The sequence below is a fragment of the Canis aureus genome, chromosome 5 (genome assembly GCF_053574225.1).
Source record: "Canis aureus isolate CA01 chromosome 5, VMU_Caureus_v.1.0, whole genome shotgun sequence".
NCBI classification, from domain to species: domain Eukaryota; kingdom Metazoa; phylum Chordata; class Mammalia; order Carnivora; family Canidae; genus Canis; species Canis aureus.
Genome location: NC_135615.1, coordinates 74,006,550 through 74,034,239, shown reverse-complemented (window position 1 = coordinate 74,034,239; position 27,690 = coordinate 74,006,550). Strand labels below are relative to the sequence as shown.

At 49.8% G+C, this 27,690-nt stretch overlaps 2 protein-coding genes across 3 annotated transcripts; one reads left to right on the top strand and one right to left on the bottom strand.

The window, feature by feature from the left end:
* Nucleotides 1–11: 11 nt before the first annotated feature.
* Nucleotides 12–14,071, top strand: NUDC (nuclear distribution C, dynein complex regulator). The gene is made up of 9 exons (XM_077898962.1): nt 12–225; nt 2,329–2,406; nt 10,482–10,685; nt 10,775–10,840; nt 11,904–12,023; nt 12,100–12,294; nt 13,150–13,233; nt 13,316–13,434; nt 13,796–14,071. Exons 1-9 carry the CDS (start codon nt 145–147, stop codon nt 13,845–13,847), a joined length of 999 nt encoding a protein of 332 aa, XP_077755088.1. The 5' UTR covers nt 12–144; the 3' UTR covers nt 13,848–14,071.
* On the bottom strand, nt 13,838–23,774 carry KDF1 (keratinocyte differentiation factor 1). Of its 2 annotated transcripts, none has more exons than XM_077898961.1 (4): nt 23,631–23,774; nt 16,934–18,001; nt 16,400–16,474; nt 13,838–15,949 (listed from the first exon to the last, which is right to left on the bottom strand). In XM_077898961.1, exons 2-4 carry the CDS (start codon nt 17,967–17,969, stop codon nt 15,867–15,869), a joined length of 1,194 nt encoding a protein of 397 aa, XP_077755087.1. In that variant the 5' UTR covers nt 17,970–18,001; nt 23,631–23,774; the 3' UTR covers nt 13,838–15,866. The 2 variants fall into 2 exon arrangements, with proteins under 2 accessions (XP_077755087.1, XP_077755086.1); XM_077898960.1 differs by having other exon boundaries at nt 23,570–23,688.
* Nucleotides 23,775–27,690: the final 3,916 nt, after the last annotated feature.

The window sequence follows — 27,690 nt, the reverse complement described above, 5'->3', positions numbered from 1 at the left end:
CCGCGCGGCGCGTGCGTGTTTCCGGCTCCGCTGCGGAAGGCGGACGGCTGGAGCGGTTGGGCCGGACGCGACTCTAAGGAGCCGGGAGAACGCGGGACGCGAGCGCGGAGCTGGGCCCTCGGAGTGTGGCGAGAGGCCGGCGCGATGGGCGGAGAGCAGGAGGAGGAGCGGTTCGACGGCATGTTGCTGGCCATGGCGCAGCAGCACGAGGGCGGCGTGCAGGAGGTAACGGCCCGCGCGGCGTCGGCCTGGCCTGCTCCTACGGCGCTCGCCCTTCCGCGCGGCGCTGGCACGCTCCCTCCGCTTCCCTACCCTCGGGGGCCGAGATCCACCTCTGGGCCTCGCGGGTTCCTGGGATCCGCCTCCATCTCCGCGCGCCCCCAGCTTCCGGTCTGGCCTCCCCGCCGCCCTTAAGGCCTCAGTCGTTTCTGTGCTGGGCCCCCCGGCGCCACTCAGGAGTTCCTGTCTTAGCAACTCCTGCGTCTCCGAACGCGGCCCTGGAAAACCCGCAGCGCCCCCCTTAGCCCGTCCCCCCCGCTCTCACACATGCTTCCGGCCTCGTATCCCTACTGATGGCCGCCCCCGAAGAGCAGTTCTTAGGATGAACCATCCCAGACTTTGGCATTTGCATCTACCAAGACCTGGACCGAGCTGACGAATGCTTGTGGGGGGGTGCGGGGGTGGGGCGGGGCGGAGTGATGTTAACACGTGGTCCTTTCAGGCCTAGAATGGGGAATAGGAAGCCTGGGTTCACCATTTATCTCCACCACCTACCAGTAAGGGGCCTTTCCATATCAGCAAGCCTCAGTTCCTTTTGTCTTTGAGGCAGCCACAAGTCTCTTCTGAGTAGTGAGGAGAGTAGTGTCTTGAAGTAAAGGACAGTAAGGAATTCACAATAAGCAGGTTTGTTCATTCAACAAATATTTGTTGAGTGATGTGTGTCAGATGCTCACCGGATTGGGTCCTGGGTGTATATGTGAGCAGAAGTCTATCCTTGCCCTGATGGAGCTTGGAAAGGCCCTTTCAAAAGCACAGTTCATGCGTACTGACCACACATAACACAAAGACGTACTGGTATAGATGCTGGAGTTGGTGTTTTGGACCAAAACCATGGAAAGTTAGAAGTAGAAAAGCCTATCAGGATCAGTTCCAAAACTCTAATTCTGAAGAGAAACTGAAGGAACTTGCCTCAGATCACCCAGCAGTTTCCTGAATTAGGACCAGATTCCTTAGGCCAGTGTGCTGGTTCTGTGTCTCACTGGGAGCAAGTTTTCTTTGAGCTTTCCATTCCCATTCTTTTAGCTGGGCACCGGTGGAGACCAAGGACTCTCAAGCCCTTTGAGGTGGGAAGAGTTACTACTTTGCTTTTGTGTAAAGTTTCCCTCTCCCATCCTCCTAAATTGTTGATCCCAAATAGGATTCGGAGTGAGTTCATTTTTGAATGAATCAAAAAATTATCTAGAAGTAGAAACTCAAACCATGAAGATAAAGTCTAGCATCAGAGTTAGAACCACTCATTTGGGCAAGTAAAAGGGCTTGTATATGCTAACTCTAGAACACCACTAGATCATTTCATTCAGCAGAAGATTTACTGAGCATATACACTGAGCCAGATCTGATGCCAGGCTTTGGGGATGTAGACAGAATAAGCCACAGTTCATGGTACCTATGTGTGAATCGTTCACTCTGGCAGGAGGTCTCTTGCTCTGGGCCAGACATTGCTAAGGCCCTCACCTCCATTATCTCATTTAATTCTCACAAGATCCCTAGAAATAGGCTGGCTGCTATTTCTCTTTTAGAGTTAAGAAACTTCCCTAAGGTGACAGCTAATATATTATCAGTCTGATAATCAAACCCATGTGCTTAATTAACCACTTGGATACTTTACTGTACCAGCCAGAGTTAGTTGGTTTTAACCTTTGAAGTGGCTCCCCTCTTTCTGGCTCTGCCCTGGTAACTCAGCCATTGCCAGTCTGGATGGACTTTTCACTGTCTGGAAGGAAAGCTGGGCCTAGGTGTTTTAAGCCCTGGTTGCAGAGGAGTGTTCTGTATCTTTAGGCTGTTTCTAGAGCCACAAGGAATGTGAAACACAGGCACACATACACAGGAGATGGAAATCTGCCTTTCAGGCCACCTAAATCAGGTTAGGTTAGGCCTCCTAGTGGAGGTGACTAAAGTAGAGCCTGCTGGGGAGCCTGTCTTGTCCAATGAGAGGCTTAGGAGGAAACTACCAAGTTTCTGACTCCCTCCTGGACTAGGATCTGGTTTCTGGGCAGCTGAGGGCTCCCTGGGGGCATCTCCACAGCTTCAGTCTTCTCTGTTTTCCAGCTTGTGAACACTTTCTTCAGCTTCCTTCGACGCAAAACAGATTTTTTTGTTGGAGGAGAAGAGGGGATGGCAGAGAAGGTGAGTGTTGGGGCCTGCTGTCCCTTTGGAACCTGTTTCTTCATAAGGAAAGCACATGTAATCTTCCTTTGGCATTACAACAACCTTCAGTAAAAGTAAAATGCCAAGGGTAAAGAGTCAGGGAAAGGAAGCAAGCTGTCATGTATTGAAGCCCCTCTCCTTGCCAGGTACTTTATCTACTCCTATTTCCTGTGATCCTTTAGCAGCTTGAGAAGGCCAGGTGTTACTATTCCCATTTTGCAAATGAAATTGGCTCAAGGGGTGTTTGGCACTTTGTCCAAAGTCCTTTTTTTTTTTTAAGCTTTATTATTTGAGAGAGCGAGAGAGGGCGAGAGCATGTGCATTCATGCATGCACATGAGCTGGGTAGGAAGGGTAGAGGGAAAGGGAGTCTTGAGCAGAATGTGGAGCTTGACGCCAGGTTTGATCTCACAACCCTGAGATCACAACCTGAGCTGAAACCAAGAGTGGATACTTAACCAACTGTGCCACTCAGGGAGTAGGATTTTGTATAAGATCTTGAGCTGAATTGTAGAAGAACCAGGGTTCAAACCAGAGTCTGTTGTCAAACTACCTTCTGCCCGACACCATGCTTCCTGGTTCCTTTTCCATTGAGGAAGTTTTATCTAATTACCTAGCTGGAGATGAGAGTGGAAATTGAGAGTGGAAATACAGGAAAACTTAAAACCATTTAATCCCAGTCTTCCCAGATACTGTGACCCAAAGTTCATAGATTTGGGGATTGCGTTTTGTGCTACAGGCTCTGAGACCTTGAACTTCCTTTTGATTCGTTAGGTTTTAATTATATTTTTGAAGATTGGTAAGTCATGAAAATGGTAAGTCATGAAAATGTTACCTCACTGAACAAATATTTTTAGGACCATAATGTTTGTTTTTACCTAAAGAGACATAGTAACAAGAAGGAGTTTTGCAAACCGCTTTCTGTGGCTTCAGGGGTCTGACAAACTGGAGTGCTCTATACTGGATCTTAATGATCTGAGGCTACTCTGTCATAGACACACTAGCCGGGACATGGAGAGTCCCGAGATCTTGGCTAAGCTGTATGGCTTTGTTGATTTCCCACTAGTTCTCTGGTCCTTTCAATCTACATGTCTGCAAAATGGAAGAAGGTAGAATTACCTGTAGGCCACTTCTGGCTCAGATATTCTTCCTGTGTTAGTACCAGCACCTCTTTTTTTTTTTTTTTTTTTAAGATTTTATTTGTTCATGAGAGACACAGAGGCAGAGAGAGACACAGGCAGAGGGAGAAGCTGGCTCCCTGTGGGGAGCCTGATGCAAGACTCGATCCTGGGACTCCGGGACCATGCCTGAAGCTGAAGGCAGACTCTCAACCACTGAACCACCCAGGCATCCCAGCACCAGCACCTTTTGTTTTTCTTTGGGCCAGACTGCATAATAGTAGTCATTTATTCATTCACTCAATGAATATTTATTGAACACCTAATGCTTTGTTTGGTAGGTATTAAGCCAGACCCTTTAGAATAAAGAGGTGAATACAGAAATGGTCTTTGTGTACTTGGATCTCACAGTGTAGCACCCTGCCCCCATCCCCTAAAAAGTGAAGTCATGGGTATTAGGGAGAAGTCCTGGAAGCATTAAATGGAGACTAACCTATGCTGAGGGCTCAAGGGAGACTTTGTGAGACATTGGTGCTCGAAGTATGAAGGATGAGTAAGAGCTGGACGAAGAGAGTGTTGAGTGATATGAGGAAGTGGTATTGGGGTGCCTGGGCAGCTCAGTTGGTTAAGTGTCTGACTCTTGGATTTGGCTCGGGTTGTGAGATTGAGCCCCATATCGAGTTCTGTGCTTAGCCAGGAATCTGCTTGACATGGTCTCTCTCCCTCTACTCCTCCCCCCACCTATCAATCAATCAATAAAATCTTTAAAAAAAGGAAGTGGTATCTTACAAGTGTGGGGTGATAAAACCACCACATATTGGATGTCTGCTGGTCCGTCTTAGACCTTGTCATGCTCCTTGGTTCTTTGTTTCATAGAAACAAAGCTCTTTCCCAGGTGGTTGATCAGACCCTTGGGCTGGCAGAAACATATCCAGCTTTCCTACCTGGTTTCCGTTTGTAGCACAAGAACTTTTATATTGAGTGCCTACTGTGTACAGGCCACCACATACAGCATTTTCAAGTGCACTAGTTAGGAGCATGGGCTCCGGAGTCAGGCAGATATGAGTTGGAATCCCAGTTCCCCATCCCTTCCTTGACAACTGTGTGGCATTGGGTGAATCCTTTTTTCTCTGAGCCTCACTTTTTCTTACCTGTAAAGAAGTCTTAATCATTACCTTACAGGGCTATTGGGAGGATAAAAAGAAGTCATGTAGATGAAGTGGGTGGCGTTTGAGAATACAAGTTCATCGTCCTTTTTTTTTTTTTTTTTAAGATTTATTGATTTATTTTAGAGAGTCCATGAGGGGAGGGACAGAGAAAGAGGTAGAGAAGCAAACTCCGGGCAGCCCCGGTGGTGCAGCGGTTTGGCGCCGCCTGCAGCCCGGGTTGTGATCCTGGAGACCCGGGATCGAGTCCCGCATTGGTCTTCCTGCATGGAGCCTGCTTCTCCCTCTGCCTGTGTCTCTGCCTCTCTCTCGCTCTCTCTGAATGAATAAATAAATAAATCTTAAAAAAAAAAAGAGAGAGAAGCAAACTCCCTCCTGAGTGGGGAGCCCAATGTGAGGCTCAGCCCCACAACTCCCAAGATCGTGACCTGAGCTGCAGTCAAGAGTCGGACACCCAACCAACTGAGCCACAAGTTCATGATCCTTTTTTTTTTTTTTTTAAGATTTATTTATTTATTTATGATAGAGAGAGAGAGAGAGAGGCAGAGACACAGGAGGAGGGAGAATCAGGCTCCATGCCAGGAGCCCGACGTGGGACTTAATCCCAGGACTCCAGGATCGCGCCCTGGGCCAAAGGCAGGCGCTAAACTGCTGAGCCACCCAGGGATCCCCCTCCTTTTTTGAACCTCTTGGGGCCAGATGTGTTTGGGGATTTAGAATTCTTTGGATTTTAGGAGGTGATATAGTAACATATACTATACTTACAGTAGTTTAACAGTGGAGTAATGTATGTAATGTATGCTCCATGAGTTAGGAGCAGCATCCTGTAAAGAAGCATTAGTATTTCTGTAGAGAAATGTATATCAATATTCTTACCAAGTGGGAGATATGAAGACTATAATACCTTCGTGTCACAAACTTCTAAGTCCAAAAACACTTTTATATTTTTTTTATAGCTTTTGAGGCTAGGAATTATGGATAAAGGATTGTGGATTTGAGGAAAGCCATATGATCAAATCAGTGTTATTGACATAGGAAGAGACAAATGGAACAGTGAAACAGAATAGAGAACCCAGAAAAAGTCTAACACAGGAGAATTCAGAATATGCTAGAGTAATTCAGTTCCGTACCCAAAAGATGATTAAGTCGTTGCTGCTACAACTGGCTGTTTTTTTTGTTTTTCTATAAAGAACCAAAAGTATACCATCTGTTTTATTCATATGTAAAAATAAATTGCAGACCAAGAAGGGTCTAGTAAGGAAAGCTAGGAAACCGTATGATCTTGTGTGGAGGAGGCTTTGCAAGATTACAAACGTGGAAGCTGGGGCACCGGGTAGCTCAGTGGTTGAATTCTGCCTTTGGCTCAGGTCATAATCCCAGGGTTCTGAGATTGGGTCCTGCATCAGGCCCCCCATGGGGAGCCTGCATCTCCCTCTGCCTATGTCTCTGCCTCTCTGTCTCCCATGAATGAATAAATAAAATCTTTAAAAAAAAAAAAAAAAAAGGAAAGAAACCTGGAGGCCATAAGGGAAAAAGTAGCTTTTTACCTCTTTAAACGTTAAAGATTTTGTGGGTCTGACAAAAGAGACATACAGAGTTCATTGGAAAACCATAGATTTGGAAAAAATGTTCAGTGCAGAGGACAGAAAATTTAATGACTGATTCAATATGCAGGAACTCTTGTAAATTGACAAGAAAAGGATAAACAGAAAAATAGGCCATTCCAAGAGCAGATCCAAAGAAATTTGAAAAGATCTCCAATTTGACTAGTAATCAAGGAAATCTAGGAGAAATAAACAGTGAGATGCCCCTTTTTTCCTGCCAAACTGACAAATAGAACCCCCCCCCGCCCCGAAACCAATTCTTAACAGGGCTGTGGAGAAAAGGGTAATTAATCTTCAGATATTTCTGGTAAAAGTGAATTATTGTGGCTCTTTAAAAATCTTTTATTATAAAAGATGCTTAACATCATTAATCAGAGAAATACAAATAAAAGCATGCTGAAATATCACCTCACACCCATTAGGATGGTTTCTGTAAAAAACCAGGAAACTCCTAAGTGTTGGCAAGGGTGCGGATAAATTGGCACGTTTGTGCATTGTTGATGGGAATATAAAATGGTGCAGCTGCTGTAGGAAACAGCATGGCACTTCATCAAAAATTAAAAATAGAACTACTGTATGGTCCAGCAGTCCTGCTTTTAGGTACATACCCAAAAGATTTGAAAGCAGGTTCTTGAGAGATTTGTACATCCATGTTATAGCAGCATTATGCACAGAGCCAAAAGATGGAAGCAATCCAAGCATCCATCGATGGATGAGTAAATAGTGTCGTATATATGTATAATGGATCTAAAGGAATATTATTCAGCCTTTTTTTTTTTTAAGATTATTTATTTATTTACTCATGATAGTCACAGAGAGAAGAGAGAGAGGCAGAGACACAGGCAGAGGGAGAAGCAGGTTCCATGCCAGGAGCCTGACACGGTACTCGATCCCGGGACTCCAGGATCGCGCCCTGGACCAAAGGCAGGCGCTAAACCGCTGAGCCACCCAGGGATCCCCTATTGTTCAGCCTTTTAAAGGAAGACACACACATAAGAGCACTCATTGAGGGGATCCCTGGGTGGCACAGGGGTTTGGCGCCTGCCTTTGGCCCAGGGCGCGATCCTGGAGACCCAGGATCAAATCCCACGTCGGGCTCCGGGTGCATGGAGCCTGCTTCTCCCTCTGCCTGTGTCTCTGCCTCTCTCATTTTCTCTCTCTCTCTGTGTGACTATCATTAAAAAAAAAAAAAAAAAAAAGAGCACTCATTGAATGATTTCATTTATATGAAGTTCTAGAACAGGAGTGTGTGTTCTCTCTTTCAGATGTTTTGGGTTACACTGCCCCACCCCAGCCCCTGCCATATTCAGGTTAAATATCTCTCAGTGTCTCTCCTGGCTAGGCTGATGGGGACCACTCTTTACTCCCTGATCATCCGGCCTAGGTCAGGGAAAACCTGTGTGTTCAGGTATGCCCATTTAACAGTCTGAGACCTGTCTTCTAGAACTAGCCCAACTGTCCTTATCCTTTCCCCACTCTGCTGGGCTGTGGTTCCTAAAGAGGTGTCCAGTGACAGATGCTTGGCTCTCTGACAGCCTGCCAGTTGACACCACTGAGTAGGCTATACACCACCAGGGGTCTCTGCCTGGGTCTGGGCCTAGGTAAAGCTGGGAGGAGGAGATTGGGAGGAGGGGTCAGAGGCTGCTCTGATTGGCCCTTGGTTGTGCCTGGTGGTTCAGCTCTGCCCTCAGCTAACCTCCAGGAGCTAGGAAGGAACAGGACAAATGGGATGTAACATGATTCACTGGACCTGGGAAGAGGGAGGGCCCTGCTCCCGCCTCCCCTTGGCCACTGGTTGGCAAATGGCTTGAGTTCAAGGTCTTCCTGATTAGGGATTTGGGACCAAGGCCCTGTGGTGGAACAGCATCTGCTGGCGTAATTGTCTCATGACTGATTCTATTGATAGCAGAATGGCCTGCGGGTGACCCACTTATTTTTCATATGCACCCCATTTTGTTAACTCGTTTGGTTTGGGAGATGCTTTGGGTGCCGTTCAGCCTTGCAAAGTATGGAATTACCACAGTGTGGCATGAGGTGGGGAGTTCCGAGGTAGCAGGAAGAATTGACATCAAATGGATAAGAAGCCAGGGAACATTTACCAGAACCTACATCTAGGAGTCCATTTGTGACTTTGGTGACCCTGAGCCCCACCTAGGTCTCAGCTCTTGCAGACCCTTTCCTCCCTCCAGCTGTGGCTCAGAGATGTTTGGAAGATGGTATTGACCATCTGATTGACCACTGATCATGTGCTGAGTGCTCTGCAAGGCCTCTTCCAGGTGTGTGGGCTGACATGGTTGGGCTTTCTGTGTTGGATGTATTCCTGAGCCTACTGAAGGTGAAGAGATGATGTTCTGGAGACATTGGAACTAGTCCTAGAGGATGAGTGGGAGATTGCCGGGTGACCTGGGAGTAGGGACAAGGACATTCTAGGCAAAGAACAGCTTATGCAAGATTGCTTTTGAAAATAATGAAATAGAAGCACAGAGTGATGACCTCAGGGTCACATAGGAACAAGGAATAGTCCGGGAACTCTAGTCTAGGTGTGACTCTCATGTCTGCTTGAGACTTGGGCAGGAGGGCTTGTTAAAAATACAGATTGGGACGCCTGGGTGGCTCAGTGGTTGAGCATCTGCCTTTGGCCCAGAGCGTGATCCTGGAGTCCCGAGATTAAGTCCCACATCGGGCTTCCTGCATGGAGCCCGCTTCTCTCTCTACCTATGTCTCTGCCTCTCTCTTTATGTGTCTCTCATGAATAAATAAATAAAATCTTTAAAAAGAAATACAGATTGCTGGGGCACTGGGGTGGTTTAGAGAGTTACGTGACCTGGCTGACTGTTGATATCAGCTCAGGTCAGGATCTCAGCCCCCTGTGTTGGGCTTCATTCTCAGCAGGGAGTCTGCTTCAGGATTCTTCCTCTGCCCCCCTCCCTCTGCTCGCACACAGATGCTCTCTCTCTCCAAATAAAATAAGTCTTTAAAAAATAAATATATATATATATGTGTGTGTATATATATATATACACGCACATATATATATGCTGCTGAGCCCTACCCAGAATGTCTGATGCAGTAAGTCTGAAGCAGGGCCAAAGTTTAGGATTTCTAGCAAATTCTGGGTGATGCTGGTGCTGTAGGTATGGGGTACCACATTTGGAGACCTGTTGGTATAAACAGGTGAGCCGTCTCTCCCACTGCATTTTTTATAGCAGAGAATGTGCTTGTCCCCTCGCCCGATCAGCTGACACTGGTTTAGCCTCAACCAGGCAAGGGATGTTGGGCAGCTAACACTTAGTATGTGGCTGTGATATGGCAGGGACTGTGCCAGCTTCTTGGTAAGTGTCATGTTCAATCCTCATTACAGGTGGGAAAATAGGGCTTAAAAAGTGTCAAAGTTGTTCACTTGTCCAAGGCCACACAGCCAGATAGTGACAGTGGCAGTAGTATTACTATATATTTATTATATTGGGCAGCAGGGAGCAGGATGCAGGTTGGAAGCATCCTGGGGAGATAGTAGGAGAGGAGGGACTTGACATTGTTGGCCTGTAGGCTGAGGAGAGGAGGAACCTAAGCTCCTCCCTCAAGAAAGCTATTTCTGACTCCCTGCTACCATGGCAGTCCTGGGTGCAGTGCTGAGTGCTGCAGGGCTGGGCCTGCCATCCTGGAGATGGGTACAGGTGGGTAAGAGATCAGTCAGGAGCTGGGCAGTGTGGGCCTGTGCTCTCAGGCGGAGGCTGGAGTTTGGCTTCTAACAGCCCTGCTCTGTAGGGAAGGACTCCGAGCACCACAACCCTATGAGGTTATAGGGATTCATCTTCACAGATGAGGAATCTGAAGCTCTTACAGGTTAAGTCCTTTGCCAAAAATATAATAGCTCATATGTAATAGCCGGGGTTAGAACTCAGCTTGTCCGACTTCACTGTCCCGTGTTTTTTGTCAATAGGTTATTTTTTTTTAAGTAGCCACTGTTTATCCGTCCAGGTACTTTGCAGGTATTCTCATCATAGCTTTGAGATACGTGTGTACAGTGTGATCCCCGTTTTATAGTGAGGAACTGAGGTTCTGAGTACAGTGCCTTGCCCAGGTACCCTAGCACATGGAGGTGGGACTCTAGGCCTTGGGACACTGGCCACTGCTCCAGTGCCTCATCGCCTTCTCTCCCTTCCCCAGCTCATCACACAGACCTTCAACCACCATAACCAGCTGGCACAGAAGGCCCGACGGGAGAAGAGAGCTCGGCAGGAGACTGAGCGGCGGGAGAAGGCCGAGAGGGCAGCCAGGCTGGCCAAAGAGGCCAAATCAGAGACCTCTGGGCCCCAGATCAAGGAGCTGACTGATGAGGAGGCAGAGCGGCTGCAGCTAGAGATTGACCAGGTAAGAGTGGGCTCCCCCAGCCCTGTCCCCATCCCCATCGGCACTGGCAATGAGGATACTCTTTCCAACTGCTGTGCCCTTTGCCACAGAAAAAGGACGCAGAGAATCATGAAGCTCAGCTCAAGAATGGCAGCCTTGGCTCACCAGGGAAGCAGGTGAGATGGACTGGGAGTGCCTGAGACTAGTCAGGACTTGGGAACTTCCAGGGACCTTCTAGCCTTTCTCTATCTCTGGAATGCCTTCCCTTATGCCTTCTCCCTCAGCTTTGGGGGTCCTTCCCACACTTCAAGATCCCACTCATAGACATTGGACCACAAGACCAGGTTTGAAAAAAAAAAAAAAACCCTGGCCTTAAAGTCTTGGCAGGAGAGCCCAAGAGCCAGAGAGGGCAGTGCCTGGATAAGTATCATTCAGGTGGGCTGGGGTCACTAAGCCCAGCCTCGCCCTCTGTGGTGGGCTGCTCTGATACATCTGGGGGATGTATCAGGGCTCTTCCCTCTTTTTTTTTTTTTTTTTTTAAATTTTGGTCCATCTGTTCTATTTCTTTTTTTTTTAATTTTTATTTATTTATGATAGTCACAGAGAGAGAAAGAGAGAGAGGCAGAGACATAGGCAGAGGGAGAAGCAGGCTCCATGCACCGGGAGCCCGACGTGGGATTCGATCCCGGGTCTCCAGGATCGCGCCCTGGGCCAAAGGCAGGCGCCAAACCGCTGCGCCACCCAGGGATCCCAGGGCTCTTCCCTCTGACTCAAGTCCAGCTTCCCAAACCATCCTTGGAGCATTCATTTGGCTTTCCAAAGTTTCTGGTTTGACACCACGGGTATCAACCCTACAGATACAGAAAAAGAAAATTGACCATTTGGCAGTCTGGTTTTATTTTAAAACAACCGTGCCCATGGCTACCTTGTGACTTTTTGTTTTTATGCTAAGCTTTCTTTCTGAGTCCCATGGCTTGGGTCCCTAGCTAGGTTCTGTGGGTCCATCTCTATCACTTTCCCCAGCTGTTTTTTTTTTTTTTTTTCACATGGTATGCTGTTCCTCTCAGCCAGAGATCAGAACCATTTTTTACCTTTGGCTCCCAGTGGGCCATGGAGTGGGCAGGGACCAGGTCTGTTTCATCTTGTGGCTGTATGCCCAGTGCCAGCCCCTGGGCCTGGCTCAGTGGGGTTCAGTCTGTGTCTGTCAGGTAAGTAGCTGAGCACCCCAACTGTGAGCAGGAGGCTGAGGAGGACGAGGAAGAGGAGGATGAGAAAGACAAAGGGAAACTAAAGCCCAACCTTGGCAACGGGGCGGACCTGCCCAATTACCGCTGGACCCAGACCTTGTCGGAGCTGGACGTAAGTGGCCAGGGCTAGGGTTTGGAGCTTAGGGAGCCAGGCTGGGGCTCCTTCTGACTTCTCCTGCCCCGTGCAGCTGGTCTTGCCCTTCCGTGTGAACTTCCGGCTGAAGGGGAAGGATGTGGTGGTGGACATCCATCGGCGGCACCTCCGGGTGGGGCTCAAGGGACAACCGGCGGTCATTGATGGGGAGCTCTACAATGAGGTGAAGGTGGAGGAGAGCTCATGGCTCATTGAGGACGGCAAGGTGGTGACGGTGCATCTGGAGAAGGTGTGAGCGGCCTGGCCTCTTGGGTCTGCGTCTTGTTGGAGAAAGGAGGGGAGGGTTTCTGCTCATTCACTCAGGGACCCTGTTGGGGGCCTTGTAGACATACGAAATCAGCACAAGAGTTTTAATTGTAGGTCCGTCCCGTTTTAAAGTCAGGAAAAGGGAAACTCAGAGATTTGCCAGGCTTCTCCCTCTAGGTAGGGATGGAATCAAAATTGAAAGTCTTTGGTACCAAAGCATCTTCCTTACGTTAGGTTTGTACGTGCATTAAATTCAGCAAATAACTTGAAAACCTACTACATGCCAGAGACTCTTCTAAGTGCTGGTGAAAGAGCAATGGACAAAATGTAGAGAATTACCCTCAGAAAGCCTCTGCTCATTCCCGCAGCGATGGGACACAAGACACCAGTAAATAAACGTGGTGTCTGTAAAGTGCCATTGGTCCAAGGGAGGCTTCCCCGGAACCTAAGGCCTGTCCTAGCCTACCTGCCTCTTCCTCACCTCTCGGTGCCCTTGTGTCTGCTGTTCCTCCCAACCAGGGTGCCCTGCCATGCTTTTGATTAGCTGTGTTGAGTGTCCCTCAGGCCCGGCCCGGCTGCCACTCTAACTTCTCTCCCCCTTCCCTGGACGCATAGCTCCCTCTGCACCTTATTTTTGCCCTGATGACACTGATTTGTAACTGTCAGCATGTTTCCCCCAGCCACTGCAGAGGGCAGAGACCTCTCCCGTCTGCACCCTGGGTCCCTACACAGGTCTTCACAGGTCTCAGGTGCAGGCTGTGGAGGAGAGTTGGGTTCTGGAAAGGCGGAGGGGTGATTCCTAGGGTACAGAGGGAGCTACCTTCCCCCCCCTTCACAGATCAACAAGATGGAGTGGTGGAGCCGCTTGGTGTCCAGTGACCCTGAGATCAATACCAAGAAGATCAACCCTGAGAACTCTAAGGTGAGCCCTGGCTGGTCAGGGTGTGGGGTGGGGTGTGGATTGCCCCAGAGCTTCAGCTGTTCCTGTTACTGCCTGCCCTCAGCTGTCAGACCTGGACAGTGAGACCCGCAGCATGGTGGAAAAGATGATGTATGACCAGAGGCAGAAGTCCATGGGGCTGCCCACCTCGGATGAGCAGAAAAAGCAGGAGATTCTGAAGAAGTGAGCAATGCGGAGATGGGGGTTTGGGGGAGGCAGGTGTTGGGCCTGGACCTGGATGATAGTACTTAGTGGGTCACGGAGCGGGACACAGGAGCTGCCCTGCCCCTTCCGGGATGAGGTGGCCGGGTTTATGGATTTATAGTGTGAGCTTGCCTACTCTGGTCACTTTCTGAGGTCATCTTGAGGGCAGAGCCACCTCCGGGTAGGAAGGGATGACCCTGAGGTGCTACCAGTGCCTGGCCTGGCTCCCAAGTTGCTCAGGGTTCTGAAGAAAATTAGACCTGATGTGGGGGAGCTGGGAGAAAGGGGCTCATGTGCGGGACGGGACAGCCTGTTTTAGCTTCTTACTTTCGCTCCCCAGGTTCATGGATCAGCATCCGGAGATGGATTTTTCCAAGGCCAAATTCAACTAGTTCCTGTGTCTGCCTCCCTGAACTCTTGGGGCTGAGCCACCAGCCGTCCACCTTCTTTTCCTACCCTTCCCTGGGACTTGGGGGCCTCAAGGCTGGGGCAGGCATGGGACCCGCTCAGGCACACCGGTCCCAGGGCATCATGGGAGAAGGGCTGGGGCCTTGGTGGGGGGGTGCCTTATCTTCCCCAGTTGGCCTCCTGTTACACATTAAAACTATTTACTCCAGCTGTGTCTCCTCTTCCCTCTGGCCTTTCCTGGAGGGTGGGTGGGGGGCAGGCCTCACTGTGCCTGCTGGGGGCTGGGAGTCCCTCCCAGATCCTGCCATGTGATCTGGAGCAAGTCCTTACACCTCTCTGGAGCGGTTTCTCTTTACTTAAAGGGGAGAATTAAAACAAGGCTTTTAGTCTCTGTGACTGAGCATAGGTGAGTTTTTCTGGTTATAGGACCAGAATAAACGTCAGATTCTTAAGGGGCCCATGACTCAGCAGAACTTAAGACCAGCTGGACCTGATTCCATTTACATATCTCAGTGTCTCACTGTAGACACACTCAGTCTTGGAGAGGCCTGGCCTTGGATGGGACGGTGGAGCTGCAGGAAGGGGGCCAGTTTGTCCCTGGTACTGGGGCCTATGGTCACAGCCCCTAAGGGGACCGGCTTGTGTGTCTGTAGGGAGCTAGATAAGTAGTTTGGTCATTTTCCGAAAGGGCCTATGAGGACAATAGAAGGATGCTATGAGGGCTCTAGGTGAGGTAGTGGCTAAGGAGGGGGATCCTGGGCAAGGATGGGCTGGTGGGCTTGCTCTGTCCTCACTGGAGAAGCTGACAACACTCTCCTGTGTGGGAGGGAGGGCTAAGTAGGATCCTTCTGAACTCAGTTAGGCTTGTGTCCAAACAGACCTCACTTCTGCCCCAAGCAGGTCAGCTTGCCAGCTTTGAGGCAAAACTGCCAAGAGGCCAGCTTCCAGGTCCAGAGCCAGTTACTAGCTGTGTGACCAAGTTTCTTGACCCCTCAGAGCCCTAGCCTCACGGTCCATCAAAGAATGAGTCCACTCCAGGGTTGTTGGGAAGGTCATGAAGATTCCAGTAGACCCTAGTGTTTTGTCAGAACCGGGAAGAGGGGGATGGGTCTTCAAGTCAGGCTGGGTGGGGGCTGACCAAGCTCAAAGGATTTGGGGAAGCTGCAAGAATGGCTGGGAACAGGCCAGCCTTCAGGAGTTGGTAGGCCTGCCTAGAAGAACCTCTCAACAGTGATGGAAACCACTTATTAGACCTTTCTCAGGTACAGAAACTACAGAAACTGGCTCTTTACCTGGAACTCAGTGAACCTCATAGGTGGGCAGTCTTGCTCTCATTTTAGCCTTCTGACTGACCCCATAACGCTAAGGCAGGCTGGGCACTCTATCCTGTCTCCCACTCTGTGTATCAGTCCAGCAGATTGGACAGAAAGGGCAGTATCACAGCCGAGATGACCAGGCAGTCATCTACTACTTTTGTACTTGCAACTGTGGTCGTGTTAGTATACAGAACATCAGCCAAGAACCAGTAGAACATAATGTGGAGTGGGCACTGCCCACAGAATTCCAGACAGACCCTGCCTGCCCCCAACCCAATCCATTCAAGATAAGCTTCTGTGAGCTATCACCTTTCCCCCCACCCTCATCCTGGGGAGGAGGAACTTTGTATGATTATGGGTGCATGTAATTGGGGTAGAGCTGGGATTCAATCCCAGAAAGGAACTGTAAGTCTTCGCTTTCCATGATTCGGGCTTCTGAAGACCGAGCAGGAAGGAACAGGCCCAGTCAGGGGTCAGGCCAGCAAGGGAACCAGGGTGATGTGGGCACCATGGCCCAGTGAAATGCACATGGTTCAGGAACCAGTCAACTGAGGTGGGAGGAGCCAGGGTGGCCACTGCTTCTGGTCTTAATGGCCCAGCTTCCTCCAAAAGGGCTCCTGCTTCCCCTCTTCATGCTGTGGGCTGTACTTCTCCCAGAAGGGGTTGCTTCCCTGGGCCCAGTTGGGGTTAGCAGTACACCTGGAGCAGCGGTGCTCCTGATGAGTCTGTGTCTGTACCCTGGAAGGATGAATCATGGCTGGCTGGGTATCCTAAGGGGAAGGGAAGAGGAAACAGGCTCAGAAAGGGGAAGGAGCTCATCCAGGTACCATGGGCAGGGAGAAGCCTGCTGAGAAGGAACAGAGTGGGACTCAAGCCTGGTCAGTCTAATCTTGGCTGGATGACCCACTCAGCTTCTTGACCTCTCTGAGCCCCAGCCTTACTGTCTGTAAAAGGGTAATGACACCATTCCTGGGGGCTTATGGAGACCAAGAAGGCAGCAGTAGAAAGCACATCCGGTGCCTGTTCATTGCTAGCACATGGCCTCCGCCTTCTTCACTGTCCCCAGTGACTGGGGGGCTTAGGATGGGGTCTGTGGCTGCTCAGGCTTCTGGCCCCTTTCTGATCCCATCCCCACCCACCCTCTGGGAGAGGGGACATGCAGGGGGGAGGGGGGAGCCCCGGGGCACTCCCATCACTGCACTCTCAGGTCAGGACCAAACCTGGAGCTCCATAAGGCCTCAGCTTCCTGGCGATGGCATCTGCAGTAGTCTCCTGGGAGATCTGCACTGTGAGCTCTAGGGAGGGAACAGGAGGGGGCAGTGGTCATTATCACATCCTTTTAGCCCAACCCCCCACTTTAGCTCCCTGCCTGATGAGGGCAGGGTCACCTACCCCTGGGCCAACTTAGAGAACCAATGTTTAAAACAAAGACACAACTTGAGTGTGTGAGTGTGCTCGCATGCGTGTATGTGTGCATCTGTGATAGTGGGCAGGTGTGGGGGTTTTGGTTAGGCCATGGCAGAGGTCCAAATTCACATGGGTTCCTGGGCTAGGCCTGCAAGTTCTGGCAGGTGACAGCGAGGGGACAGAGGGGCCTCTTAGGGGACACAGAGGGGTTGAGAAAGGGGAGGAAAAAGACAACAGGGAGCAGGGACTGGCTGAGGGGTGGGCCCATTGTGGCCACAACCCATTGCAGCCCCCCTTGGCCAGAGTCTCCTCCACTCTGCCCCTCAGCCGTGTGGAACCCCACCTACCATCCTGGCTGAGCCCTGAGCCCACCATGGTCTCATGGCCACTGTCAGGGGCAGCAGCAGGGGCAGCACCCCGCATGGAGCGCCCCTCTGTGGTCTGCGGGCGGGCTCGGCTCTTGCGGGTACTGATGCGAATGATGCCGCGAACCAGGCGGCCCTCAGCGTCCTGCTCATCCAGGTGGTAGTCCTGGGTGATGCTGCTGATAAGGTCCGAGATCTTACTGGTCTTCTCCAGGAACACAGTGTCTGATGTGCACTTGGCCAGCTCGTCTATCTGGTGTACGCTGAACAGCTCTGTCAGCTTCTTGAAGATGAGCACATCAATCTCTCGGCTGGACATGGAGCCGCTTCCTATCTCGGGCAGGTCCAGGTCCGACTCATGGAAGGAGTAGTACTCTTCAGAGCCCCGGGGGCTGCTGGCAAGGGTGCTAGGCAGGCTGTGCCGCATGGGTGGGGGCTCGGCCAGTGGCTCCTTGCAGCAGGAGTCCGCATCTGGGGCTGGGGAGGTGGCGCTGCGGTAGGGATATACAGGGATGCCTTTGAGCTTGACGTCAGGGTAGCTGAAACTGCTACCCATGGTTGACTTGAGCCGTTGGCCATCCCGCCGGCTGGGAGGTGCGCGGTCGGGGCTGGGGGGCACTCCATTGTGTTCTTTGGCCCAGTTGGCTTCAGCAGCCCCCTCGGGGGAGTCCCCAGCAGACAAGCAGGGACTGCAGCCCCGCATGCACGCCCCACAACGCTGGAGGCAACTCCGGCAGCGACGGAAGCAGAGGGCAGCCCGGCACCAGTCCCACACCCAGGGTCGCCAGAGCAGGCAACAGGCTGGGGGCTCAGCAGCCGACTCAGCAGAGCCGGAGATGAAGGTAAGGCTCTCCGGCCCATGGTGGCCAGGGTCCTTGGGGTCTGGCCTGCGGGTGCGGCGGCTTGGTGGAGGTTGGGACGGCTCATCAAAAGTCTCCAGGCATAGTTCTGTCGGCTGTTCCCAGGGTCCCAAGCGTGGGGGCCCAGATGATGGGCGGGGGTGTCCAGGGCGGGGCATGGCTCATTGCAAGATTTGTTGCAGTCAGGCACCTGTAGAGGAGAGGCCAGGAAGGAGTCAGGTTCAAGGGACAGTTACGCCCACGAACCTTCACCTACTGTCCCTCTCTCCCAAAGAAATTATCTCTCTGGTCCAACCTACATGTGAAAATTTCCTGGGACAGGGTGCCTGGGTGGCTCAGTCAGTTAAGTGTCCGACTCTTGATTTTGGCTCAGATCATGATCTCAGGGTCGTGAGATCCAGCCCCACATTGAGCTCCGCGCTCAGTGCAAAGTTTGGGATTCTCTCTATCCGTCTTCCTTTGCCCGTCCTCGCCCTCTCAAATTAATAAATAAATCTTAAAAAAGATCTCTCGGGGCATCTGGGTGGCTCAGTGGTTGAGCATCTGCCTTCAGCTCAGGGTCATCCTGGAGTCCTAGGATTGAGTCCCACATCAAGCTCCCCACAGGGAACCTACTTCTCCCTCTGCCTACTTCTCTCTATGTCTCTCATGAATAAATAAATAAATAAATAAATAAACAAAATCTGTAAGAAAAAAGAAATGCCCTGGGACTCACACCCAGGGATGCGGTAGGATGGCTGCTACTGAAAAACCAGAGAATGACAGGCATTGGAGATGTGGGGACAGTGGAGCCCTTGTAGAGTGGTGCAGCTGCTGTGGCAAACAGTACAGCAGTTCCTCAAAAAATTAAACACAGGACTGCCATATGGCCCAGCAATCCCAAATCTGGGTATATACACCCAAAAGAATGGAAAACAGGGACTTAAACAGACATCTGTATGCCAAGGTAACACAGTAGCATATATATATTTTGCAATAGGCAAAAGGTGGAAAAAACCCAAATGTCCATTGGCAGATGAATGAATAAAGAAAACATGATGTATACATATAATGGCATATTATTCAGTCCTTAAAAGGAATAAAATTCTGATATCTGCCATAACATAGATGAGCTTTGAGACATTATGCTAAGTAAAATAAACCTGACACGAAGGACACATGTTGTATGGTCCCACTTATATGAAAAATCTAGGATAGTCAAATCCTTAAGACAGAAAGTAAATGGTGGTTGCTAGGGGCTGGAGGCAGGGGGAAATGGGAAGTCAGTGTTTCATGGGTAGAGTTCCACTTTGGGAAGATGAAAAAGTTCTGGAGATGGATGGTAGTGATGATTACACAACAATGTGAATGTGTTTAATGCCACAGAACTGTATGGTTAAAATGGTACTAAAAAACTTAAGATGGTAAATTTTATGCAATGTATATTTTATCACAATCTCCTGAGATACCACTTTCCAGGGAATGGTCTCCCCCAGTTTATTCCCACTGTTGGTGAGCCTACTCAACAGAGTCTCTGAGGTTCTCAACAAATGCCTTTCCATGTGACTTTCTACAGAACCTGACCATCACTACCTTGCTTTCCCCTCTTCCTTCAAGTCAGACATGGGAGTGTGACAGTTCCCCTGTCAATGTTTCAGTTTGGATCGGTTTTGCTCTCTTAGCAATATTTAACGCCAAGCACTCTTTTGCTTCCTTTGATTAGACAAGAAAGCCAAGCCACAAAATACACCTTCTTTCCTTTCCTGACTTTGTTGCAAGCAAGCTCAGAGCGAAGATTTCATTCATCCCATAATCACTGAGCCTAGGCCCATGTTAGGCACCATAAAATCAAAGACAAATAAACTACGGATCCTGTTTTTGTGACTCACTAGTGGTTTTGTAGGAAAAACAGATGCTTAAAAGCTCCTGAGATAGAATGTGTAGGATATACGAGGCATTATGGGAGTGAATAACTATGCCTGAGGGAGTCAGGGGACATTATATAGCGATATGTGGAAGGTCCTTGATCACATATAGGGATCTGCCAGGAATAACCTGGATTTCTTTTTTCTTTTTTTTTTTTTAACCTGGATTTTCTGCAACATTGATCCCTTATCTTTCTATCCTCGATTTAATGGCATTGGGGTCCTAGAACTGGTGATGTGGTGGACATCAGGATATCTGTGTTAGAGTCCCAGTTTTGGCTCTAACAGACAGTGTTTCTGCGGACAAATAAATGCCACCTCTTTAAACAGGGCCACCATCATCTCTCACCCAGGTTATTGTCAAGGCTCCTATTTCATCCTCTTCCATTCCCTTCTACTTGAGGCAGCCAGGGAGAACTTAAAAAATCTGGAGAAAGGGGATCCCTGGGTGGCGCAGCGGTATGGCGCCTGCCTTTGGCCCAGGGCGCGATCCTGGAGACCTGGGACCGAATCCCACGTCGGGCTCTCGGTGCATGGAGCCTGCTTCTCCCTCTGCCTGTGTCTCTGCTTCTCTCTCTCTCTCTGTATGACTATCATAAATAAATTTAAACAAATCTGGAGAAACCTGGCAGATTCCACTGTAATCAAATGATCGAAGTTAACGTCACCAATAATAGGATGAACTGACATCATGGGCCTCTGACACTCTACCAAGAGGATATTACATCACTTAAGGAGTGCTTCTGCCTAAAATGTGTAACCTGAATGTAATCATGAGGAGACATCAGACAAGCCCAGCTTAAGAGAATGACAAATAAATGCAATGTGTGATCTTGGACTGGATCCTGGATCAAGAGGAAAAATTGGAAACTGGATGATGTGGATAAATGGTGAAATTTAAAAGGAGACTGTATATTATTTAATAGTATTATGCCAGTGTTAAATTTTCTGAATTTGATTACTGTGGTTAAATAAGACAATGTTCTATTCTCAGGAAGTACACATTGAAGCATTTAGGGGTAAAGGAGCATGATGTCAGCAAGCTAATCTCAAAAGTTTCCCAAGAAAATCAGAAGGTGCATGTGTCTTAAAAGAGAAGGGGAAGGAGGGAAGGAATGTCGGCCATGGTGTCTGGGTAAGAGGATATGGAAGTTTCTATTCTTACAATTATGGAATCCACCCCCTGGCCTCATTCGGCACTCCTTCTCCAAGGCCCCTCCAGCTCCCCAAGTCAGACGGGAACACCTCTCCTCATAGCTTTCTGCTGGGCTCTGTCAGCTGGGTTGGCCTTGAACTGAAGATAAGCCTATATGACCCTAAGGGGCAGGGGCTGTGTCTGACTCCCTTCCACCTCATTGTGGGAACAGGGCTGGGCACAGTAAGTGCTTCAGGGGACTGACATGTTCTTTGTGACCTCAGAGTAGAACCAGGACCATTGGGTACAAAGAAAAAGGACTTAGGCTCTAGGCTGACCAGAATGGGGGTAGCAGCAGGCTCGGGGGAGGGGGATGAAATAGGAGATTGCAATAGGTGACTTGAAAGTCTCCCATGGGGACACCTGAGCGGCTCAATGGTTGACTGTCTGCCTTTGGCTCAGGCCATGATCCCGTAGTCCTGGGATCGAGTCCTACATCGGGCTCCCTACCTGGTGCCTGCTTCTCCCTCTGCCTAGGTCTCTGCCTTTCTCTCCCTGTGTCTCTCATGAATAAATAAATAAAATCTTAAAAAAAAAAAAAAAAAGTCCCTCATGATCCAGACAGCCCATGGTTAAAAACCTTTGCCTTGGTTTGAGCAATGTGGGAATGAGTATGGATTCATTCGTTCATTCACTCAGTTAACAAATATTTAGTGAGGGCCTACTGAGTGCCAGACACTATCCTAAATTTGGTGGATACAAGTGGTAAAACAGACAGAACTCCCTAACCTCAGGAGTCTGTATTCTAGTGAATGAGTTGGTTATTGTTTTGTGTGCTGTGAATATATTAAACCAATTTTCACAACTTTATTTGTAGGTATTATTATTGTTGTTATTATTACCATACACTGAGAGGCCCAAATAGGTTAAATATGTTGTTCAAGCCACACATCTATTTGTACCCAAGCAGCCTAGCCCAGATTCTAACCCACTACCTCATTCCATCTATTACTTGGGAGGAAGGGGGCAAAGTGGCCAGCTGCCAGCCCCATGGACAAGCCTATACCCATGGATGGACCACACAGGAAGCCCCAAGTCTTCCAGGCTCAGGCCTTGGATGAGGAGGGCGGGTGCCTCTACGCTATTTGAACCACACTGAGTTCTGGGGTACCTGGGGTTTGTAAAAACATCAAGGGGTTACTGATGATGGTCTGGGTCACTCCTCTGCCTCCAAGGCTTAAGGATTTGCTGCTATTCATTAAATTCACCCACCAAATGTTTACTGAGCACCTATCATGTGCCCAGCACTGTACTAAATGCTGGGAAACAGTAGTGAATGGGCCAGAAACGGGTCCGGCCCAGGAGGATTTTCACTTTACCCAACAGTCACAATTGCTCTGTAAGTATTCTGTCTCCACTTTATAGATTGGGAAGCTGAAGCTCAGAAGTGACTTGCCCAGAGACACCCAGCTGGAAAGGGATGGAACAGGATTTTGTACTGTGGTTTACCAGACTCCGGAGCCCATGTACTTTGTTTTGTGCCACATACCTGGAATGTGGGTGAGATAGAGGGAAGTGGGGACCAAGACCTAGGTAGGATAAGGACAGTAACTTGTTTCAGTTTCCCCCACCCCTCTAGGTCCAAAACCTTCCTGAAGTCAAACTCAGTCCATTTTTTCCAGGTTCTATCTTCCCCAAACTGTTGCTGCATACCGCCCCCCTTAAACCCTAGGAACACCGGTCACTTGGTTAAGTGAGGGGAGGACCCTTGCTCCTATTGTGACCCGGGTCAAAACTCTTGGCCTCAGTTTTCTCCACTTTAACAAGGGGAGAGATTAGTATCATCCTGGGTCACCGTAAGGTTTAAATGAGATATTGCCTGCAGGTTGCTTAGTGCGGTGCCTGGCACGTGGGAGGGGCTCGGACGCTGGGCGCCCCAGGTCACTGCAGGGATCTTCCCCAGAGTCAGAAGGTCCTAAGCCCGTCCTCACCAAACTTCCCTAGATGCTCTTCCCCCTTCCCTAGTCCCTGAGAAGACGCACACGCGCACACACACACACACACACACACACACACACACGGGGGTCTGTCTCTGTACCATCCCCCTCCTCCCGATGTTCCCCAGGACAGGCCCCACCCCCGTACCCAGCCTAGTCTTGCACACCCAGCCGACAGGGGCACCCCAGCCCGCTCGGGGAAGAGCCTTCGGCTCTCGCACCCGGCATCCCCGCACCCTCTATTTCCTGCCCCAAAGGCTCAGCCCGCGGCTCCGGCATCCGGGGGCACCTACTCCCGGGGCGAGGGAGGACCAGACCCCGGCACTGCCCCTCCGATTAGCACAGCCCCTACGCCAGCAGTGCCCTGGGGGCGGGCGCCACCCTCTCCAGCTGCAGGGGCCCCCGCCCGGGGGCAGACGCAGCCGCGTGCCCGCCCCGACACCGTTCCTCCGGCTGTGCACGGCCCCCCGCCCCGGCCCGACGCTGCCCCCCGCCCCGGCCCGCCAGCGCAGCCCCGGGGGCGCCCGCGGCCCCCTCTCTGCCCGCCCAGCCCAGGCGCCCGCTCGGGCCGCTCCTCGGCCCGGCCCGCACACCCCGGAAGTGGGAGGGTGGCGCCCGCGGAACCGGCCCCGGGACCCTCCCCCGCCCAGGTGTAGCCTCGGGGGTCTCTCCACACCAGTGTCGCCGTGCTTCGCGCCCCCACGGGCCCGCGCGGGGCTTACCTGTCCCGCCAGGTGAGCCGCCTCCGGCTCGGCCCCTCCCCCCGCCCCCCTTGCCGCTCACCTGGAGCGCAGGTGAGCGTCTCGCGGGAGCGCTGCACGGGCCGCCGCTGGGGACACACTTCCTGCCTCCGCGAAGCGCCGCCGCCGCCGCCGCGCACCTGGGCCGAGGCCCCGCCCTGGGCGCGGGGGGCGGTGGGGGGGCACCCGGCTGGGGCGCTCGGCCTACGGACTCCGGCGGTGCGGTCTGCTCCGGCTGAGGGAGGCGGGCAGGGCAGACCGACGCTGGCGTTCAGTCTCCTCTCCTGCAGGCAGGGAGCCCTAGCAATCTCTGCGCACCTGGAGAGCGCTTGGCAGTTCTTTAAGGCCCAGCTCTAAGGGCATGGGTCTCCTGGGGTGCCTTCTCTGGCCCCTAGGCCTGTCTGGTTTCCCGTTAACTAGGACAGTTCTCTGTACTTCGGTCTTGTAATAATTAGCACACAGTTTTCTTGTCTTCTGACCCCTCCTTTGCTGACCTGAGGACGGGGTCTAGGCTTGCTCCCGATGCTCCTGGGGCCCAGGCAGGACTGGCACATACTAGGTGCTCTCGATGGAATAAACTGCTGGGCTCTGATTTCTTCCTTTGCCCTGAGGTAGAGTAGAGGGTATGCGTCCTCTGCTCGCCGGTCAGTTCATCTCTGTTTGCTGAAATCTGCGGGAGAGGACAACTACCTCTACTCTGGGGCCTAGAAGCAGGGTGGAGGATGCGGCTGTGCAGTCCTGAAAGACACATCGCAGAACAGCAGAGGCGACCAAAGTGAGCCTTGATTACCACAACCTATGGAGTCTCTGCAAGAGGCAACATCACAAGGTGGCAAGAAGTCAAGGCTCCGCCTATTCTGGGTTCTTGCTCCCAGCCCCCCCCCCCCCCTTTTTAAAGATTTATTTATTTATTTATTAGAGACAGAGAGAGAGAGAGAGACCGGCAGAGGGAGAAGCTGACTCCATGCAGGGAGCCTGACATGGGACTCCATCCTGGGTCTCCAGGATCACACCCTGGGCTGAAGGCGGCGCTAAACCACTAAGCCACCGAGGCTGCCCTCCTGCTCCCCTTAATAGCAATTTAATAATAGCAGTAGCGCCAATAAACAAGTGACTTTCTTTCTTTCTTTTTAATTTATTTTTATTTTTTATTTTTTTTAATTTATTATTTTTTAAAGATTTTATTTATTTATTCATGAGAGACACACAGAGAGGCAGAGACACAGGCAGAGACAGAAGCCGGCTCTGTGCAGGGAGCCTGATGTGGGACTTGATATGGGGGACTCCAGGATCACACCCTGAGCAGAAGGGAGGCACTCAACCACGAGCCACCCAGGCATCCCTAACTTATTTTTATTTTTAAAAAAGATTTCATTTATTTATTTGAGAGAGGGAGAGCACAAGCAGGGAGAGGAGCAGGGGGAAAGGGAGAAGCAGAACAGGGAACTCTGATGTGGGGCTTTATCCTAGGACCCCAAGATTATGACCTGAGCCTAAGGCAGATGCTTAACCAACTGAGTCACACAGGTGCCCCACTTTTTTTTTTTCAAACAAGTGACTTTCAAGGAGCATCTCCAGGACTCAAGCTTAAATGGTATTATTTAATCTTCCCACTAGTCTGTGAGGTGGGTTAGGTGTTATCGTTCCCATTTTATAAATGTGGAAACTGAGGATAAGGAAGGAACAATTCTCTGTTCAGGCAGTTGGAATAAAACACATGATTTTGGGCAAGGCACTTCCCTTCTCTAAGCCTCATTTGTGGAGATGATAGTATCTTCTCCAATTGGGAGAATGAAAAAAGATAACAGATGCAAAATGAGATAAAGGATATGTAAAGAGATCTTTGGGGTAAGGGTTGGTAGGTGGGAGGAATTCAGCATGGCCTAAGCCTCTCCTGCTCCAGATATACCAGATACACAACCTCCTAACCCTAGATGGAGATACTGCCAACTAGGATAGAGTCCTTTGTCTGCTCCGTTTGGGTCTCAAACCTTCCCCTTGTCCAGCCAGGGTGGAGCACTCCTTGGAAGATGATTTCCATGGCACTTGGGTTTCTTTTTTTCCCTATCTTATCTCTCAGGGCACCAACATCTCATTCTATGGGTCCCCTACCATGTGTACACAATAGGTGCTCAATTCCACCAGAAACCCTCCACAATTCCCACCATATCTTGTCCACATTCTCAGTTGGGGGCAAGTGGCATGGTATATCCTCATTTGGAGCTCAGAAAGCGAGTCACATTGTGTACAGTTGAACACCTGTATATCCTAAGACCTAGCAAGTCCATTCCTGGGTACCACCACAAGAATTGCACACATATGGGGTGCCTGGGTGGCTCAGTCAGTTTAGCATCTTACTCTTGATTTCATCTTCAGGTCATGATTTCAGGGCCCTAGAATGAAGCCCCGAGTGGGCTCTGTACTCAGGGGAGGCGTCTGCTTGGGATTCTCTTTGTCCCTCTCCTTGCTCATGAGAGCTATATTTCTAAAATAAATAAATCTTAAAAAAATGCACACATGCACTAGGAACCATGTCTAAGAATAGTAGTAGAAACATTGTTCATGGTATCCCCAAAATAAAAACACTCAAATGCCATTGACAGGAAACAAAGAAATGTGGAATAATTATACAACAGTAGAAAATGAATGAAAAATAGCAATGTGGCTGAATCATGGTGATATAATATATATTTTTAAAGATTTTATTTATTCATGAGAGACACAGAGAGAGAGAGAGAGAGAGAGAGAGAGAGACAGGCAGAGGGAGAAGCAGGCTCCATGCAGGGAGCCTGACGTGGGACTCCATCCTGGGACTCCAGGATGACGCCCTGGGCTGAAGGCAGGTGCCAAACCGCTGAGCCACCCAGGGATCCTCCATGGTGATATAATATTGAGTGAAAAATTTAAGTCCTGGGGACACCTGGGTGGCTCAGCATTTGAGTATCTGCCTTTGACTCAAGGTGTGATCCCGGTCCTGGGATTGAGTCCCATACTGGGCTCCCTGCAGGGAGCCTGCTTCTCCCTCTGTCTCTGTCTCTGCCCCTCTCTGTGTGTCTCTCATGAATAAATAGATAAATAAAATCTTAAAAAAAAAAAAGAAAAATTTAAGTCCCTCGGGGCTGACTCAGTTGGAAGAGCATGTGATTCTTGATCTTGGCATTTGTGAGTTCTAGTGCCACATTGGGTATAGAGATTACTAAAATTAATTAAAAAAATACAAGTCCTAGAAGAGTATAGATGGAATGATTTCTTTTTTGTAAAATTCAAATAAAAACAGAACTACTATGTTTAGGCATAATATTGGATTGAGCCATATGAAGTTGCTGGGTTGTGACCTGTTTTGACCTACAAAAATGGCAAATTCATAAGGCTCAACATAATTTATGTGTGAAAAAAAACCTACTTAAAAAAAGAGCAATAGAATGAAGAATATAGAATTTAGAACAGTGATATCGTGGGGTATGGAGTGGGGGAAACCATAAATAGATTTAATTTTTAGTGATGCTGTAGTTCTTGGGTTGGATGATGGGTTCACATCCTTTTGTTTTATTATGAATAAATGAATGAAAGAATAGATATTTATACTCTAAATAATTTTTAAAAATATTTCATTTATTGATTCATGAGAAACACAGAAAGAGAGAGAGGCAGAGACACAGGCAGAGGGAGAAGGAGGCTTCCTGCAGGAATCAGGCCCTGAGCTGAAGGCGGCACTAAACAGCTGAGCCACTCGGGCTGCCCTGCTCTAAATAATTAAGGATGTTTTCACTTGCAAAGTTCTCAAGGTAGCACAAATGTGAGAGTCTAGAGTCTTAGTTTGTCCCCCATTCATTTATTCGTTCTTTTTTAAAAGGTAAGGTACATTTCAACTTGTAATTCACCTTTTAGGGATACAGTTCTGTGAATCTCTAAAAATGCATGCAGTTGCATGGTTACCACCACAATCTCAATATAGATCAGTTCTATCACCCCTAAAAATTTCCCTAAACCTCTCTGTGGTGAGTCCCTCCATTCAATCCCAGCCCTTAGGAACCGCTCATCTTTTTCCTGTCTCCATAGTTTCGCTTTTTCTAGGATGTGTTTAGTTGTAAAAGGGCAGAGCT